A 20,518-nucleotide genomic window follows, 5' to 3' on the forward strand; every position below is an offset into this window, starting at 1 on the left:
TATGGGGAAAGAGGGGGACCCAGATCTTTCCATCTGGTTCTCACGATGAGTTGAGGGGCACATATTGTGAGCACCCCTCCATGACCATTGGGGGAGGAAAAGTCGGGGTTCATCTGCACCCGCGCGTCTCTCCAGTGCGTGTTCCCGACGGGATCCCTCTTGCTTGTGGCCGGACTTTCCTCGCCCGCCTGAAACCCCCCCCCCCCTTTTTCTCTGGGTGGCTTTCTCCTTCTCTGGGTGTGTGGAGGTGGAACAAGTCCAAACATTCTCCGGGAGTTGGGCAGGCCCTGCCGCCACACCCTCCGGGCTGCACTTCCCTCCTAAACTGGTTGTGTTAGTCTGTGAGTGTGTGTGTGTGCGCTCGAGCTCCCGGCCCGCTCACCTGCAGGGAGGAGCCTCCCAGAAACTCTTCTTCCCGGGCCAGATCCTCCGCCCTGCACAAACCCGGCCAGAAACACCAGGGACCCACTCGGCTGCAGCCTGAGCCCGTGTCCGAGCCGCCACCCGAGCCCGACGCCAGCGCTATGTTTAAGGGGCTAAGTAAAGGCTCCCCTGGGAAGGGGGTCTCCAAGGGCTCTCCTAAGGGCTCCCCCAGCAAGCACACCAGGTGAGGAGGGGGCCAGCTAGCCGGGAATGTGTTTGGGCAGGGGGGCGGGGAGGGGAGAGGGGGTGCTCTGCTGAGGATGGGCCCCTGCCAACTTGCAAGTAGCCGCTTACAGCTCCAAGACCTAGCCCGGCTCAGGTACCTCGAGTCCCGGAGGCCAAAAGGCTCTTGGCGCAGGGAATCTTGTTTTGTCTCGGAGCTCGGGTCCCTAGTGGACGAAGGGTGAGGGAGTTGTGTCCGTCTGCAGGTACCAGGGTCGGGGCTGGTGGGATTCCGCTGCGCAGCCAATGGGCCCCTTTCAAGCCGCACAGCCCAGAAAAGCTATCAGACTGGGGTCAGAAACTTTCCCTTGACCCTCAAGATGGAACACAGAGGTGTGAGTGAGAGTCATCTAGGAAGACCAGTCTCCAGGAGAATCCACCTGGCCCCAGCTCTCTCAGTTTCCCTGGAGTGTAAAGAGATCTATCCACCTTCAATCCCCTTTCCCCCCAAAAAAGTGTGGGTAGGGGTAGGCCTGTCCCTGATCACAAATTAGTCTTTTAAAATTAATCTTTCATTTTTATAGCACACTCACTTCTGAATACATCCCCTCCCCTCTCTCTCCCCTATCCCATTCTCTATAGCAAATGCTTAAAAAGAAAAACCAGCCCTGTCAAACTAAGCAACACATAACTGAACCTAGGATTGATGCAATCTTCCATGCCCATAGTCCTCCACCCCTGCAAATGAAGGAATGGAGGCACATTTTTACAACTCTTCTCCAGGCCCAGCTCAGTCATTATAATTAAATTATAGTGAGTCCAGTTTCATTATATTGTCCTTTCTATTTACAAGCTGATCATTGTGCCTATTGTTTTCTTCATTCAGATCCTTTCCCTCTCCATCAATCCGTATGTCTTCTCTTACATCTGAATTCTTTCTATTTATCTTTTTTTTAATGGGGCAACTTTGTTTCATTACAATTATGTACCACAGTTTGTTAAATCATTGCCTAGGCCAGTAGTTCTCAAACTTTTATTCTCAGTATCTTTATACAATTAAAAATTACTGGGGTCAGCTAGAAAGTGCAGTGGGTAGAGCACCAGCCCTAAAGTCAGGAGAACCTGGGTTTAAATCTGATCTCAGACACTTAACACTTCCTAGCTGTATGACCTTAGGCAAGTCACTTAACCCCAATTACCTCAGGGGGAAAAAAATTACTGCAGATCTGTCCAAAAAGTGTTTGTTTATATGGCTTATATTTATAGATATTTTCTATATTAGAAATAAAAAACTAATTTTAACTTGTAGATCTTCTGAAAGGATTTCAAAGGCCCCCAATTCTCTGGACCACACTTTGAAAACCATTGCTCTAGTCCATAGGTTCTTGCTTTGCATCTAGCTTTTTATTTCTGCACCAAAAAATAATGCAACGATTATTTTAGCATATATAAGATCTTTCTATATTTAATCTGCTTAGAGTATCTACCTGCCAAATTCTTAGCTGCCCTAGGAGTAAATGCCCAAAGAGAATCTCAGAAGAAGGAGTTGTGTCCAGCAAAGCCAAAAACATAGAGCTGAGGAACATTTCATCTTTTCTAGGGCTTGTACTCCTTTGGCAGAGTAGTGAAGACTATGGAGCCTTTCTCAAGATGATGTTTTTAAATGTTTAGAATAAAATGAAAAAAATAAAAATAAAATGCAAAGGATTATGGGGGAAAACAATTATATTGGTTTTATATCATTGCATTATGTTATAATTTTATTGGAAACAGATTACAATACAGTTATCAAAGTATTTTAAAAAACAAGTTTCTAGACACCAGGTTAAGAATCCCTGGCATTCTATTAGCACCTAGGGGAAGATATAGAAGGCACAGAATCAGGACCCCAAAGGAGATACTCTGAAACATGATCTTTAGGTCATTGCTGAGAGCTTGGAAATCTGCTTTAGTTTCTCCTGTGGATGGTAAAAGAGGAGAAATCCAAGTCTGGAGAGATATTGGAAATGATGTAACAACTGTTCTTCTAATCTCCAGTTAGGTTGTATAATGGTTTCTTTCCAAATCTTTGAGAGGGACCCTCCATTCTGAGCTGGTCTTTAGCTATTCTCCTCCACCCAGCTCATCAAAAGAGTCCTTCAGGGTGGGTGAGAATGTCAGACATCCTTTCCTATGAAGGAGGGCATGCTGAAGCCAGGGAAATAGGGCTTGGAGAAGGTGTTCTTAACTAGTTAGGGGTTGCTCTGGGCAAAAGCTTTCAGCTCTGTGTGTTTCTTTTAGACCAGGGATTCTAAACCTTTTTTGTACCATGGATCCCTTTGGCAATGTGGTGAATTCTGTGGACCTTTCTTGGAATGATGCTTTAAATACAGACAATAAAAAAATAAGATTACAAAAGAAACCAAAAATTTGTAAAAAAAATAAATAAATAAATAAATAAAGATGCAATTTTTTTCCCACCCGAGGTCATGGATGCCCTTAAATCTATCTCAGATGTTTTGTGAAGTGAGGTGTTTGTGGACTCCAAATTAAAAATATTTGCCTTAGATTCTTGTGAATCAGAGTCAGAAAATAATAGTGGAGTTTTTGGAAACTTCTCAACAATAAGTAGTCAAGCTGGGCTCTTGGATCCTGCTCCCAGAGCTTCCTGAACTCTCCCTTTTTTTACTTTACATCAAAATGACAAACTGTCTCTTGAGTCTCAGAACAGGCGGAGGCCCCAAGATGACTCGTCCAGATGAAAGGCTCATTATAGGGATAAGATCAGGGTAACTGCTCCAGGAGTCAGGAGTCTATCTAGATTAAACAAAAAAGTCTTAGATAAGACTACTAGAAAGTCCTGTCTGCCCCCTTGGTGCTACCAGTGCCCAGAGAGGAACAAGCAGGTTAAGCTTCAAGCTGGCAGGTTACATCCCCTACAAGGTTAGGATGCTGGGAAGGGTATCCAGGATTCCAGACTACTACTGCCTTCATAGGGGTGCACCAAAAAAGAACTCTGGTAGGTGGATTTTAAGTCTAGAGAAAGCTCCGTTGAGAAGAAGGGGGGCTCTATAGTGAAATACCTGAGAAAGCCCAGCCAGACATCCCAGAAGGACCCATCAGTGTCTCTGGGTGTCAGATTGGGTCAGTGACTCATTGTCCCACCCAGGGAAGTAGGAGGAATCTGGGTGGGTCCTGCTCTGCTGGTCCCAGGATGGGGAAAGCTAAGGAAGCTGCAGCTTACTCCCCTGCTCTAGGGTCCCTGCAGAGAGTTGGCGATCTTGTTTGCTGAGCCTGTAGGGGGTAAAATGAGTCATTCAGGTTGTGGTGGTAAAGGAAAGATAATGGGGTTCCAGACCAGGAAGGGATCCCAGACAAGATTATATCAGGCCAGCCTCGGCTCCCTTAAAGTGGAAAGTATACCTAAGCCAAGCTACTAGTCCCCAACTAGGGGCCAACAATGATTTGACTCACCGTTTCTGTCCAGTGATTTGGCCAACTGTGCATGAACTCTGCTTATGTTGGTACAGCTGGAAATGGAAAGGTTAATCTCTTCCCCCAAAGGATTTAAAGGTTTTTTAAAAATTATTTTTATTATTTTTAATTAACAAGCATTTATTTTTCTCTCCTTCCCATCCACTGTTGCTTAAAAAAAAAGGAAGGGAAGGAGGGAAGGAAGGAGTAAAAAAAGGAGGAAGAGAGAAATGAAAGAAGGAAGGAAAAAAAGGAGGGAGAATAGAAGAGAGGAAGGAAGGAAGGAAGAGAGAAAGGAAAGAAAGAAGAGGAAGATAAGAAAAAAATGAGGGTGAGAATGGAAGAAAAAGGAATATAGAGAAAGAAGGGAGAAAAAGAATAAAGAAAGAAGATAGGAAGGGGAAAAAAGAAAGAAAAAAAAAGGAGAAATCCTCATCACAATATCCATAATTAAGCAAAACAAATTCCTTCACTCCCCAAAGTATTTGTCCAACAGTACCTCTTTCTCTTCCTGATTTCCCCAAGGGCCTCCACCCAAGAATTAGCACAACTCATCACACGCATGCAAGCCAATGCAGACCAAGTGGAGAGGGACATTCTGGAGACCCAGAGGAGACTGAAGCTGGTGAGACCTGACAGTCTAAATGGGGCAAGGGCTTGAGGGAGCTTAGAGGAAAAATGAGGATGTGTATTGGGGGGAGAAGGGGTAATGTATTGGAACATTCCTGTAATTATCCATTAGCAAACATTTGTTAAGAAAGTACTGCATTATAGATGTGGAAACACGTTTAGAAGAATTGCACATATATTGAATTACTTACTCTCTAGGGGAGGAGGGAAGTGGGGAGAGAAGGAGAAAAATCTGGATCACAAGGTTTTGCAAGGGTGAATGTTGAAAACTATCTTTGCATATATTTAAAAAAATAAAAAGCTATTATTTAAAAAAAGAAAGTACTACATGTAAGTGGTGTGGCTAGAGAGCTGCTTCAAAGTCATATCCCCCATTAACTACTCTCAAGAAGCTTTCTTTCTAACAAAATAAGACACAGCTGTCCATAAAGACATGGTGATAGGGACAAAGAGAGATCCAGACGGAGACTTCTTGGAAGCCTGGGGAAGGAGAGAGCCTTTCTCCCATGACTTTGCTCAGACTGAACATACAAAAATGTCCCTTCTCCAGTGGATTAAGAGGACAGGGGATCCTAGATTTAGGAATCTTAAAGATTGTCTAGTCCACCATTCTCTATTCCTTAACAAGCATTTATTAAATGCTGCTCGTGAACCAGGCTGGGTAGTGAAGTGGAAAGAGAATTGAGCTTGGAGTCAGGGAGATGGGAGTGCAAATTTGGTCTCATATACTTGCTACTCTATGAGCCTGAACCATTAACTGCTTCAGTTTATTATTATGTATGTATATGTACACATGCATATATACACATACATAAGGTTTTCTTGGCACAGATAATGGAGTGATTTACCATTTCTTTCTCCAGCTCATTGTACAGGAATGAGGAAGGCAGGATTAAATCAGGGCTTCTTAAACTCTTTACTCATGACCTCTTCTTGCCTAAGAAATTTTTACATGATCTTGGGTACATAGGTATATAAAAAAGGTATACAAATTGTAAAAGATATAATAAATCATAAAGAAATATATTTTAAAATAATTCTTGGGTATACACACAATTTTACCATTTAGTGAAGAGGAAAGCAAATTTGCATACTAAGGAGATGAATGTGTCTGTTTATTTTTATTTTTGTATTTAAAATTATTTTTTATACAGAATACATATTTATTTTTACATAAAGAATTTGGCAGAATATTTGATACCTTTTACTTAAATTTGTCAAATTTATCTCCATTCTGTTACATAACCCCATATGGGGTCATGGCCCACAGTTTAAGAAGCTTTGGGTTAAGTGCCTTGCCCACTTAGTAAGTGTCTGAGGTCAGATTTGATTTCAGGAAGTTGAGTCTTCCTGGCTTCAGGCCCCGTGCTCTGTGCATTGGGGCTCCACCTAGTTGTTCATATATAGAATAGATGGAAGGTCATCTTGGGGGAGGCATTAGCAAGTCAAGGGATTGCAAAAGACCTCTTGGTCTGCATCCTAAAAAAAATTGATATAAAAATGTGTAAACTGAGGCCTCCTTTAGGGTTGAAGATGGGCAGAGGTAGGATTTGAACCCAGATCCATCACTCTGTACCATACATTTTTCACAGGGATGCCTTCCCCTCTAAGGCTTTCTTTTCCTGTTCTCTTTATCCTCATCCATTCCAGGTATGGCTGCCTTTGGCCAGAAGGCTTAGATTGAAAGAGCATTTTTCCAGCAGTACTGAATGCCTTAATAAGTTCTCTCTGAGTCTCTAGTAATAAAAACAGAAATACACATATTTCAAAGTTTGTAAAACACTTCTTATTTGCAAAGCAAATCTGCCATTTGTCAGTGAGTTAATTAAAATTATTTAAAATTTTAAGTGTCATTCTACTAACAGCTAAGATAGTCCTTACCCTCAGAGAGCTTACCTCTAGTTGGAGAGACCACTAACAACTATGTACAAATCAGTTATACACAAAATAAATAGGAAATAATCAAGGCACTAGAATTAAGAGTTTGGGATGTGAAATATATTTAGAAGAATTACACGTGTTTAACCTAGATTGTTTTATTTGCTGTCTAGGGGAGGGGATGGGGGAAAAGGAGAGAAAAAATTTGGAACTCAAGGTTTTGCAAGGATGAATGTTGAAAACTATCTTTGCATATATTTTGAAAATAAAAAGCTACTATGTAAAAAAAAAAAAATTAGAGCGATTGGGAAAGATTTCCAGCAAAAGGTGACATTTTAGGTAGGACTTGAAGGAAACCTGCAAGTATTATTATTCTCATTTTACAGATGAACATACTGTTATGTTAGCTGAGGATCAGCTAAGTTAAATGATTTACACGGTTGGTAAAGACCAGATGCAGAACATGAATCTGGTTTTTCCTGATGGCTGGCTTAGGGAGCACTTGATCGACAAGTTGTTTCTAGAAGCCACTGGCAATGGGCATCAGGGTAGCTGGCGTGGACTTAAGTTGGCAGCAGCAGCCAGGGACAGAGTGGCAGCCTGGGGAAAGGATGGCAGCGACAGCCTGGGCACAAAAATGTGTATCTACAGGACAGGACAAACAGTGAACAGAACCAAGCCCTCCAGTACCAAGAGGAGACCGGCCGGGACCTGAAGGAAGCTGAGATGTTGCTGAAGGATCTATTCCTGGACATGGACAAAGCCAAGAGAATGAAGCATCCACAAGCGGCTGAGATTGAGAAAGAGTGAGTGAGCTAAGGGTTGTGGGGTTTTGGCGCTGAGAAAGGGAAAAGGAGAGATGGGGGGAGACACTGGTCCTTGTGGTTTTTTTTTTTTTTTAAATACTTATTCCTTTTGTTTTGGGAAAGAAAAATCAGAACAAAAGGGAAAAACCATGGGAGAGATTTAAAAAAAAAAAAGTGAACATAGCATGTGTTGATTTACATTCAATCTCCAGAGTTCTTTTCCTGGTTGCAGGTGGCATTTTCTGTCCAAAGTCTGTTGGAGTTGCTTTAGATCTCTGAGCCACTGAGAAGAACCAAGCCTTTCAGAGTTGATCATCTCACATACATGCTGTCATTGTGTACAATGTCTTCCTGGTTCTTCTTGTCTCACTTAGCATCAGTTCATGTAAATCTTTCCAGGCTTCCCTAAAATCAGCCTGTTCATCATTTTTTATAGAACAATAATATTCCATCACCTTCATGTACTACAACTTGTTCAACCATTCCCTAAATAATGGGCATCTACTCATTTTCCAGTTCTTTGCTGCCACAAAAAAGGGCTTCTACAAACATTTTTACACATTTTTCCTCCTTTTTAAAAATTTATTTCTTTTTAAAATAAAGATTTCTTTATTTTATTTATGTTTCCTTGGGATACAAATCCAGTAATGGCACTGCTGGGTCAAAGAGTGTACTGGGGGTCCTCAAACTTTTTAAATAGGGGGCCAGTTCACTGTCCCTCAGACTGTTGGAGGGCTGGGTGGGCCTTTAAATAAAGAAACTTCATAGTCTTGAGTGAGAGGGATAAACGTCCTCAGCTGCCGCATCTGGCCCACGGCCGTAGTTTGAGGACCCCTGTCACAATTTGAAAGCCCTTTGGGCCGAGTTCCAGATTGCTCTCCAGGATATTTGTGGTTCTTAAGGATGACTTGGGGAGCCAGTTAGGAAAGGTCACCTGATTCCCTTTGCCTGTGTACTGACCACCATGTCCACCTGCCCCCTTGACAGCATCAAGCAACTGCATGAACGGGTGACACAGGAATGTGCCGAGTACCGCGAGCTCTATGAAAAGATCGTGCTGCCTTCTGACATAACGCCAAAAGTTGACTGGGCTCGGGTGCTGGAGCAGAAACAGGTAAGGGCTGCCTCCCTCCTCCCTCAGAAGTCCTACTCCCGGCTTCTAGGATGCTCATTCCCATGTCTCGGTGCCCCCAGGGTACACTGGGTACAAAGGAAGCTCCATGATGCAGGGTTTGGTCTCAGGAATACCTGGATTCATATCCTACCTCAGGTACATATCTTGTGACCCTAAGCAAGGCATTTCCTCAGTTTCTTCCTCTGTAAAATGTGAAAAATAAAGCACTTCCCTTGTGTGAATTAAATGAAATTATATATGTAGAGTGTTTTATCAGTGCTTTAGAAATACTAGTTATGATTAGGAATCATCCAATGTATTCATCACCTGGACACGATCTTTACACTAAGTATCTATTGAGCACCTACTTTTTAATGGTCTAGTGAACATTTATTAATCAATTTATTATTTTATTTATTTAACTTAATATATTTATTATATTATTTATGTAAATTTAATTAATTATAAATCACATGCATATTATAAATGTATGCATAATATGTACATATGCATATGTATATATTATGTATAAATTATATATAAAATAAAGATCTTTATTATAAATTATTAAATAATTAATATATTTATCATATTTTTTTAATATGCCTAACACTGTGCTGTCTGTTCTGGATATAGACAAAAAGTGACAATCCCTGCCGTCAAGGACTTTACACTCTAAAGAGAAGAAAGGAATAGGTGGGATAAAACACGTATACAAATAAGTCTAATACAAGGCATTTTGAGGAAGAAAAGGGTAAATCACAGAAGATTTTACAAAGAAGATGACTTTTTTTATTCATTCGTATAAGTTGTGTCTGATTGATTCTCTGTGACACCATTTGGAGTTTTCTTGGCAAAAATAGTGCAGTAGTTCTCTAGATCGTTTTACAGGTGAGGAAACTGAGGCAAACAGGGTTAAGTGCCTTGTCTAGGGTCACATACTTATTAAGTGTCTGAAGTCAGCTTTGAACATGAGTCTTCCTGAATCCAGAGCTGACACTCATACCACCTTGCTGCCCCAGTGACCTTTAAGGAGGCTGAGGAAAAAGTCAGGGTGGAGTGAATTCCTGCTATGAAGGACAGCCTCTGTGGCACAGAGATGGGATTTAGAGTGTCGTTTCAGGGACTAGCTACCAGACCAGTCGGGCTGGATAATGCAGAAATGTGACAGATGATTACATTTTCATTTTGAATACTGACATCTGGAAATCAGCAAAGATTACAAAGCAAGGCTTAATTTGTGGTTTTGTGGATTGACTAGCCTTAAGAAAATTATGGGAAAAATGTTAATAATACAGATTAAACTTAAAAGTGTATTGTAAGTACTACTTGTTTTTCCCCAGAGAGCTGATTGTTAAACATTTACCAGCACATCATAAAGTATTCATAAAGGGAAGTAATGTAAAGGTTGAAAGGTTGAAAAGGAAGGTAGTCTTACAGAGAGGTGAAGAATATTTTTTAGAAACATTAGTGTGTGGATTTATCTAGCTTAACTATGTACTGATTATTATTGACAATAAGGTAGTTTTAAAAAAAAATTTGTGGAGGGATTTGAGGTAAAAAAGGAAGGAATAATGATAGTAAAGCAGGAAGAAAAAGAATGATGAGATTATTAATGAAGCAATATTTTAAAGTACACTGAATGGAACAGAAGAAAGCTTATGTCATTTTTTAAAATAATTTTTTATTTTTCTCCAGTTACACAAAGAGAATTTTTACTATTTATTTTTTAGAAATAAGTTCTATATTTTCTCTCTCCCTTCCTCAACTCTCCCTCCCTAAGATAGTAAACAATTTAACATAGGTTTTATTTATTTTTTGTTTTTTTAATGAATATTTCAATTTTATTAGAATATTCCAATTCCAACCATAGGGTATGTTTAGGGGAAGTAATGTGAGATAAATCTAAAAAGAATGATACCAGATTGTAAACTTTGAATATCAGGCAAATTTTAAATTTTCTTTTTTTTAATTAAAGCTTTTTATTTTCAAAACATATGTGTGGATAATTTTCAAGATTCACCCTCACAAAACCTTGTGTTCTAATTTTTTCCCTCCCTTCCCCCATTCCCTTCTCTAGATGGCAAGTGATCCAATATATTAACATAGGTTTTATATGCTCAAAGGGGAAAAAAAGTAGGGAAAATACATAAAGAGAAAAATAGGGTACTTCCATTTGCATTCAGACTCCCATCAGTTAGTTCCTTTTCTGGAAGTGGATAGCATATTTCATCATGAGTCCTTTTCAGCACCGTATTGTTGAAATAACTAACTCATTCATAGATGATCATCATACAATAGTGCTGTTATTCTGTACAATGTTATACTGTTTCTGCTCACTTCACTTTGTATCAATTTATTTGTCAGAAAGTAGTTTAAAGGAAAACACAGATAAACAGGACAATTTTCTAACTAATATGCTATATGTATACACAATGGAAATACAGTTTTCTGTACAATTCTCTTTTTCTATTCTTTGTATGCTCATACTGATATTTTTATTCAAAGTAGCAATAAGAAAAAACTTTAAATGTATTTTAAAAGTCTTTTCTTTTTAAATACATTTTAAAAAATATAGCTAGGTGCCAGACTGTGGAAAACTGGGTAGAAGATGGTCAGAAATGAAAGGAACAGGAGTTTGTATTTTATCCTAATGACAATGGGCCATTGAACATTTTTTTTCTAGCACAGGAGTGACATGGTCAGGTATGTATGTGCTTTCAGAAAGCATTTTGGCAGTTCTGTAGATAATGGTTTGAAAAGAGGAGAAATAATTGGGAATATTAATTAGAAAAGTATCACTATAGTCCAGATTTGAATGATAAGGGCTTGATCAAGAGTGGAGGGAAAGTGAAATGTAAGAAGAAAAGGAAAGAAAGGTAAACACACAATAGACAAGATTTTTTTTATTAGCTAACATAATTTTTAAAAAAATGTTTTCTTTATTTTTCTGGTTATATGTGTACATCAATTTTTTAAAAATAGACATTTTCTTTATGAATTATGTAGGAAGAGAAAAATCAGAAGAAAAGGGAAAAACCACAAGAGAGAGAGAAAAAAAAACAAGAAAAAGGGGGGAAAGTAGTGATGCTTTTCTAATTAAGGTAGGAGATGGATGCTGATCTGGCAGAGGAGACTGAAAAGTGAGTGTGAGATGCAAAGAAGAGAAATGAGGAGGGAGTATCCAAGAGGAAGGAGTGGTCAAGAAGGATGAGGTGAGAAAAGGAAGTCGGGTTTGGCAACTAAACCATGAGATTATAGTTTCGGGAGAGTGGGAGAGGATGAACGCTGGATCAAAATGAGTTGAAAAGTGAATGAGTTGTGAGAAAGGCAGAATTTATGTGAGAACTTCTCTTGCTTTAGGATGAATATTTGTTTGTTTGTTTGTTTTTTAAAGAACTTTGTTTTCTTTTTTTCCAGTTTGAGAAGAGGGAGAGGGGGAATGTACATAAAGAATGGAAAAGAAGAGGAGAGGAGAAGGGAGGGAAGGAAAGGGGAGTAGAGGAAAAGAGGGGAGAGGAAGTGAATAGAGAACAGAAGAGAAAACAGAAAAGAGGAGAGGAGGTAAGGGGAGAGATGAGGAAATAAGAGCAAGATAGGAAGGGAGAAGAGAAAAAGGGAGGGGAAGTAAGGGATGGGGAGATGGGGAAAGAAGGTATCTTTTTTTAATACAAAGAGGAGAACAGAAGGAAGAGCAGAAAGAAGCACAGACAAGCAGGACAACTCTGCAGGTTGACTTTATTATATATATTTATTAAAAAAGGCTAAGTCTACAATCCATATTAATTTGAAATCTGCAGTTTCATATTCCTGTTCAGTTATTCATAACCCCATGGACCTTATCATGCTAATCCCATCCATGGGATTTTCTTGGCAAAGATACTAGAGTGATTTGTCATTTCCTCCTCCAGTGGATTAAGTTAAGTGACTCGACCAGGATCACACAGCTAGTAAATGTCTGAGGTCAAATTTGAACTCAGATCTTCCTAGCTGCAGATCTAATATTCTATCCTGCTGCCAGCGGAATCATATCCCATCTTCTTTTCCCTTTCCACTATATATGTAGTTTCTATTTGGTGTTTGTTAAGTTCAGAATAGAATTAAATAATAAGAAAGAGTACAGGGGCAGCAAGAGTAGAATACTTCTTCTATGAGTGAATGGGAGGAAATGGATATAGGGTAATGGGTTGAAGGGATGTCAAGATCAAATGAAGGATTTTTAATGATGGGATTGATCTGAATATGATTATGGGCTGTCCAGATGGAACTCTGTCTGAAGATGACAGAGTTATGATAGATGGGGCAAACTTTTGGAACAGATGGAAGGATAAAAAATGGGGATCCATGTAGAGGGATTAGCCTTAGCAACAAGACAGACTGCCTGTTCCTTGGAAACCAGAGTAAACAGAAAAGGACAGGTGAAAATGTTAATGAGGCTTCAAGGTATAAAATAAGGAAGAAGAAACTCAGAGCATATGGTCTTATTTTCTTAATAAAGAAAAAGAAATTTGTTGAGGGGACAGAGAGGGTAATGTTTTTTTAATAGCTTTTTATTTACAAGTTATATGCATGGGTAATTTTACAGCACTGATAATTGCCAAACCTTTTGTTCCAATTTTTCCCCTCCTTTTCCCCACCCCCTTCCCTAGATGGCAGGATGACCAATACATGTTAAACATGTTAAAGTATAAATTAAATACAAAATAAGTATACATGTCCAAACAATTATTTTGCTGTACAAAAAGAATTGGACTCTGGAATATTGTATAATTAGCCTGTGAAGGAAATAAAAATGCAGGCGGGCAAAGTCAATGTAATGATTCTTAGTCATCTCCCAGAGTTCTTTTGCTGGCTGTAGCTGGTTCAATTCAATACTGCTCTATTGGAACTGATTTGGTTCATCTCATTGCTGAAGATGGCCACGTCCATCAGAATTGATACTCATATAATCTTACTGGGTTTTTAAAAATAATTATAGCTTTTTATTGACAGAACCTATGCCAGGGTAATTTTTTTACATTATCCCTTGTACTCACTTCTGTTCCGATTTTCCTCTTTCCTCCCTCTACCCCTCCCCCAGATGGCAAGCAGTCCTATACATGTTAGATATGTTGTAGTATATCCTAGATACAATATGCATGTGCAGAATCAAACAGTTCTTTTGTTGCACAGGGAGAATTGGATTCAGAAGGTACAAATAAAGGAAGAAAAACAAAAATGCAAGCAGTTTATATTCATTTCCCAGTGTTCTTTCTTTGGGTGTAGCTGCTTCTGTCCATCATTGATCAATTGAAACTGAGTTAGATCTTCTCTTTGTCAAAGAAATCCACTTCCATCAGAATACATCCTCATACAGTATTGTTGCTGAAGTATATAATGATCTCCTGGTTCTGCTCATTTCACTGTTCGTGTAAGTCTTTCCAGGCCTTTTTGTATTCATCCTGTTGGTCATTTCTTACCGAATAATAAATTCCATAACACTTATATACTACAATTTACCCAGCCATTCTCCAATTGATGGGCATCCATTCAGTTTCCAGTTTCTAGCCACTACAAAGAGGGCTGCCACAAACATTCTTGCACATACAGGTCCTAAGAGGGTAATGTTAAAGGCTAAAGAAAATGGCAGAAATTTGGAATAGACACTGATAGAAATGTGATAGAGACTACATCCAGAAAGAAGGGAATGTGTCAATGGACTTGTGATGAAGAGAACCATCTGCACCCAGAGAGAGCACTATGGGGACTGAATGTGGATCATAACATAGTATTTTCACTTTTTTGTTGTGGTTTTCTTGCTTTTTGTGTTCTTTCTCATTTTTTTCCTTTTTGATCTGATTTTTCTTGTGCAGCATGATAAATGTGGAAATATGTATAGAAGAATTATACATGTCTAACATATATTGGATTACTTGCTGTCTAAGGAAGAGGATGGAGCGAAGGGAGGGAGAAAAAAATTTGGAACACAAGATTTTGCAAGCATGAATGTTGAAAACTATGCATATATTTTGAAAATAAAAAGCTAAAAAATTTTAAAAGATAAAATGCTTTTTAAAAAAGAAAGGAAGAAGGAATGTGGTACAACAATGACTTGAAATTAAATAATAAGTATTTGCAACAGACTCCATCAACTGTCTTATGTGACCCTCTTGTTGTTGTTGTTGTTGTTGTTGTTTTTGGTAAGATTATCTAGGTTAAGTGACTTAGCCAGAGTCACATAACTAGTAAGTGTCAGATATCTGAAGTCTGATTTGAACTCAGGTCCTCCTGACTCCAGGATTGGTATTCTATACACTGTACTACCTAGCTGTCCTCTTGTGTGATTTCTTGCAAAATGTTTATTAGCAAGAAGTTTGGATGAGATAGGCCTTATTGCAGAGGAGTTTCTTGCTTTGGGTCAGTTACTGTTAAATGTCTAACACCTGGATTTCTGGGAGGGAGGGTAGGAGAATACACAATACATTTTTCAGTTTAATTGTTTTATTAACATTTTCTCCATCACTTTCTTAGTCTAGACAATCAACAAAATGGAAAATTAAGGTCTAACTTGTAGTGTTTGCCAGTTTACAAGGTGTGAATGCTAACACTGAAAATTTAAAATCATCCTTCTGAACCGGATAGAGCTAACTCCAATAACCCTTGGGTTTAGTAGATGAAGTAAATGGGCAGTGGGCTGGATAGAACTTAGCATCTATTTAGGCACACTGCCCACTGGGCTGTAGCAGTGGAACATGAAAAAATTCCCTCCTTAGGTGATAGGATTATTAATCTGGAGCTAGAAGGAACCTCAGAGTCCATTGAGCACAATCACCATTTTACAAATGAGGAAACTGAGATTAGTTAAATGGCTTGTCCAGAGTTTAAGTGCAAGATTTGAACCCAAGTTTTCTTAACTGCAAGTCTAGATCTTTACATTACATTGTGCTGCCTCCACTAAGTGCAATAAATGCTTGTATATAAGTTTGTTCAAATTTGTAGTTTAATTGATTATTCTATTAACTTCTTCATAGCTTCTGTAATACTCAACTTTTTAATTTTTCTCTTATTCCTTTGGCCCTTCTTTCTAAATTTCCTTTGCTGGCTCCTTTTTTCTCTCCTGTAACCTTAATTTCAGGTAATTCCTAAATCTTTTTCTTCATTCATACTCTTTGGTTAGTCCAGTAGTCAACAAATATTTATTAAATACCTATTTTGTGCTAGGTACTGTGCCAAACATTGGGGATTTAAAAAAAGAGTCAAAAGACAAACCCTGTCCTCAAAGAGCTTACAATCTAATGTGGTTTGGAGAATTTCATTTGTTCAGTTATCATTTCTCTGTCTCTGTGTAACTTAGAAATTACTATGTGTCTCAGTGGATCAATCTCTGGCTGTGGAGTCTGTAAGACCCAAATTCAAGTCCTACCTTTGTTGTTGTTCAGTTTCAGTTGTATCCAAATCAATGTGATCCTATTTGGGATTTTCTTGACAAAAATACTGAAATGACTTGCCATTTCCTTCTCCAGCTCATTTTACAGATGAGGAAATTGAGACAAACTGGCTTAAATACCTTGCTCGGGACCACACAGCTAATTAGTGTCTGAAGCCAGCTTTGGACTCAGGAAAATGAGTCTTCCCGACTCCAGAGCTGTCTGTGAGATTGATGGTATAATTATCCTTCTGGATAAAGGAGGTAGAATAAGGACACAGGTGATAGAATTCAAGGAGTTTGGTAAAGTAGAAAGTCTATTTTGAAATCCTCAAGCAAGGAATTGGGAGAGAGAAGAACTGAATTCCTTACAGAAGGAAAGTATAATGGCCTAGAACCTGGTGGATCACAGCAACTAAGGCTTGGACTAGGATGATATAGATGAATAAAGTGAACCATTAGGAAACATCTGCAAGGGGATGGGACAAAAAAAAATCTGGAATTGACAGTGTAGGGTATGTCAACTCTTTTTCCTGGTCCATTTTGTGTTTTCCTGAAGAAGGTGACCAAGGATGCAGGGAATCCCAGAGAGCTAGATTTCTGGGAGCACAACGAAAGAGTGTCAAAAATAGGGCAGAAAAGGAAAGGGATTGGTGATAAGTCACACTGAGATGAATTCAGGTAAGAATACAGGGAATACAAGAACTTGAAGTGGTCTAATATTAATGCACTGGACTCAAAAGCAGGAAGACAAGTTCAAACCTTGCCTTAGACATGTACTAATTGTGGCAAATGATCTAACCTCTGTGTACCTCATCCTTATCTATAAATTGAAGGGGTTGGACTCTGGCTTTTAATGTCCCTTATGGCCCTAAGATCTGGACTCATAGGATCCTGTGAGACAAAGCAAGGGAAGGAGGTCCTTGCCTTAGGGAAAAGAGCCTATGGGGATAAGAGGTATAAATTTGCTAACCATAGAACTGTGCAAACACCAATTGCTAGGGTTCCAGATTCCAGCACTCTGGTTTAATGCTACTAGTATAATAATAACTCACAATTTAAATAGCACTTTAAGGTTTACAGAACACTTTTTCACAAAGGTAAGAAGTATAGATGTCATTATTTCCATTTTTATGGAGGCTCAGGCCAAGCACTTGACAAATATTATCTCATTTTATGGGAGTTGATGACTAATTGGATGTAGGTGAAGAAAAAGATGGCCAAAGATGAGTGAAAAGGCTTGGATCTGAATCTTGGCTCTATTACTTCCTTCTTAAGTAACCATGTCATTTGATTTTTCTGGACCTCAGTTTCAACATCTGTAAAAATGAGAGGACTGGACTAGGTCATCTTCCTTCCAGCTCTTTGCTAACAATCCATGCCTTCATGCCTGGCTGAGTGGGAGAACAGGGTGTCCTTGACAGAGAAGGGAAATAACTCTGTTCTAGACAAAGTCTTCTTAAACTTTTTCCACTAGTGACCCCTTTTTTGCCTGAGAAATTTTTACTCTATCTCAGGGATATAGATATATTAAAATAGGTATATAAATCAAACACTGATAATAAATCCTAAGGAAATTTATCTTAAAACAATTATTTTGTATACATATAATTTTACTATTTATTAAAGATAAAAGCAAATTTGCATACTAATATGGATGTTAGTTTATTTTACATAAAGAATTAAATCTTGGAAGAATATTTGATACCTTTTACTGTTGCCAAATTTTTCATGATCCCTACATTCACTTATGTGACTTCATAGAGGGTCACAACCCACAGTGTAAGAAGCTTTGCTCTAGACAGCAACCCAGTCTGGTCTCTTATCTTTCCAGTGTCCAAATGTAGCCAATTTTTGTAGCCTCATTATTACTCTTGTTCTTGTTTTCTTCCTGTAGCATTGTAGACGATTTGCCTGAGATGGCTGCAGTGTGCAAGCCTAGCTCATTTTACTTTTATCATCTTCAAATGGATGATGGTTGTAGAAATCAAAGAGAGATGTAAACTTCAGATGATCTGAGTATCTAAAATTCAAAATAAAAAGCTTTAAAAAAAAAAAAAGAACAAAAGGAAAGAAAAGAAAAAAGAAAAAAAATTCAAGAACTTGTAGGGAGGGAGAGAGGAGGCTAGTGTGTCCTTGCTGGAAGGGACCTTACCCCAGCTCTTCCCTAGACCCTGTCTAAATCGCAGCTTTTACTTTTGTCTCTAGAAGCAGATCTGTGAGGGGCAGTATGGCTCAGGCATGCCAGAACTAGAGCAGCAAATCGCCGAGCACAACATCTTGCAGAGGGAGATCGAAGCTTATGGACAGCAGCTTCGCTGCTTCAGCGGCCCGGTATGTGAGCCCGCCCTCTCAGAAGCCTCCTTGCAGCATTCTGGTCCAGCCTTCAGGGGCTCACTCATCTCCCCACCTGACCCACCCATGATGGGAGCCCTGCGTGAATGAGGCGGTGACATTCTATGCCCCCTGAAAACCTGGTCCCTACCTCCCCAGGGCCATCCTCCCTCTGCTCAGAGATGACCCAAAGCAGCCTAGAATTGCAAATGGGGAACAAATAGGTTCACATCCCATCTCAAGTAATTATGAGCTGTGAGACCCTCTGTGACACTCAACCTCTATGTGTCTCAGTTCCCTCATCTATAAAATGAAAGAGTTGAACTTGATGGCCCTGAAGGTCCCCTGAAGGATCTAGCTCTGTGATTCTGAATTTCCTGAATATCAGGAATCTTTAAGTTATAAAGTTAGTTTAAATAAAGTTAAAGTTATTGAAGTGATATAAGTGACTTGCCCAGAATCACACAGCTCATAAGTGTCAGGCACAGAAGGTCCTCCTGTCTCCATGGTCAGTGCTCTATGCTCTGGACCACTAGCTGTCCCCCTCAGGCATCTTGAGATCTCACATAGTAAAGTTCTTGGAACCTGGGAAGTATCTCCTGGAGGATCTTGTTGCCACATGGATAAGAACTGATCCCAGATTGGAGAATACTTCTCAGGCAGATGAGGGCAGGTGCTTCCCTGCTCCCCATCCCCACTGCCTTGGGGCTAGCCTCTCAATAATTTCTCTTATCTCTTTTTTCACCCTATTAACCTCAGGATGCTGCAGCCATCAAGAATCAATACCGAGACCTACTGGTGAGAGGGGGATGCTCGCTGGTGGAGGAACAGAGCAAGGACTGCCGGGGAAGAAAAGGATACCTCTTGGGGAGGGGTCTCTCTGGAGAATGGTGGTAGGGGTGAGGGGCTGAGCTGGACCAGACAATAGGCAGCTGGCAGTAGGGAGCAGAGAGGAAAGGTCCACCTGTGATGACAGTGGATTGTGGAGTAATAGATCAGGGTGGGTCCCAAGCCTGACAACATTTTTAAGTATTTCTTTCTATATGGGTCTATGTTTTTGAATCTCTTATTTTTGGTCCTTGATGGGATCTTCTTTATTCCTGAGGCAGAAGGCAGCCACATGGCGAGGGCAGAGTCTAGGCAGCCTCTACACCCACCTACAGAACTGTACCCGACAGCTCGGTGCCCTGGCTGAACAGCAGCGTCGCATCCTTCAGCAGGACTGGAGTGACAACATGGCAGACCCCGTTGGGGTGCGCCAGGAATATGAGGTCAGGAATCAGCCACAGTTGGTCATTCTTACACTTGGGATTTATTTTTTACAAAACGTGCTTGGGATGAGCCACATCAAAGGGAACCTCGATTCATTTGATAGTGAAGGGACAGATATCCGCAAGGATACCATGAAGTGGCAGGGTGGGGGATTGGGGATGATGAAGAAAAGAGCTCACCTGGAGCCTTCAGAGAGGAAGCTTCCTTCTAGTAATTTTTCATTAGTTAATAAGAATGTAATTATTCTATAATAATATACTATTATATATAATAAACATCAAAAATAAATAAAAATAAGAATAATCAAGAAATATAGTAGGTATTTCTCTAATTCAGTTCCATTAATCAATCTCAGTATCTTTATTAATCATCTACTAGATACCAAGAACTATCTTAGATGTTGAGGATACAAAAACAAAATAGTTATCGTCCTCAAGGAGCTTACTATGCTCACATCAGTTTCTGTGCTGCTGAAAGGATCACAAATGTCCTTAGCATCTCTCAGACTTTAGGGCTCTAAGATCACCCCATCCTAATTATTGTTATGGGTAGGGACGACTCTGCTCATCACTGGATTTGGGAAAGTTGGAGGATCTGGGGCAGAGATGGGTAAAGGAGGCAGCGTGGTAGGGCAGTGTTCCATCCACCTTCTTAGGGGATTCATCCCTGACCTTAATGGGTGACACTTCCTCCTCCCTTTCTCTCATCATCTATCCTTGTCTGCTCTCCAGCACTTCAAGAGCCAGGAACTGCTGATCCAGGAGCAATGTGTAAACCAGTTAGAGGATGATGGGGAGCGTATGGTGGAGCTCAAGCATCCAGCTGTGGGGCCCATCCAGGTAGGAAGTACATGTCGTGGAGCCCAAGGACTCCAACCACTTCCGTCTCTTACCTCTTTACCTCCAAGTTCCCAGTAGGGTTCTGTGTAGCTTAGTATTTTATTTTTTTCTAATTATATGAAAAGACAAATTTTAACATTCATTTAAAATTTTTGAGTTCCAAATGTCCTCCCTTCTTCCTCTAGCCACCATATCAGCTAGT

General features: G+C 39.7%; 1 protein-coding gene across 1 annotated transcript in view; it reads left to right on the forward strand.

The window, feature by feature from the left end:
* Positions 1-335: 335 nt before the first annotated feature.
* Positions 336-20,518, forward strand: part of EVPL (envoplakin) — a 38,352-nt gene continuing 18,169 nt past the window's right edge. Inside the window, exons 1-8 of the mRNA XM_051995040.1 lie at positions 336-607; positions 4,564-4,663; positions 7,198-7,352; positions 8,340-8,466; positions 18,080-18,205; positions 18,965-19,003; positions 19,315-19,476; positions 20,209-20,316. Of these exons, the coding sequence (XP_051851000.1) occupies positions 525-607; positions 4,564-4,663; positions 7,198-7,352; positions 8,340-8,466; positions 18,080-18,205; positions 18,965-19,003; positions 19,315-19,476; positions 20,209-20,316 (900 nt within the window). The 5' untranslated portion in view covers positions 336-524. The remainder of the gene's footprint in view (positions 608-4,563; positions 4,664-7,197; positions 7,353-8,339; positions 8,467-18,079; positions 18,206-18,964; positions 19,004-19,314; positions 19,477-20,208; positions 20,317-20,518) is intronic.

Source organism: Antechinus flavipes, chromosome 4 (genome assembly GCF_016432865.1).
Source record: "Antechinus flavipes isolate AdamAnt ecotype Samford, QLD, Australia chromosome 4, AdamAnt_v2, whole genome shotgun sequence".
In the NCBI taxonomy this organism is placed as follows: domain Eukaryota; kingdom Metazoa; phylum Chordata; class Mammalia; order Dasyuromorphia; family Dasyuridae; genus Antechinus; species Antechinus flavipes.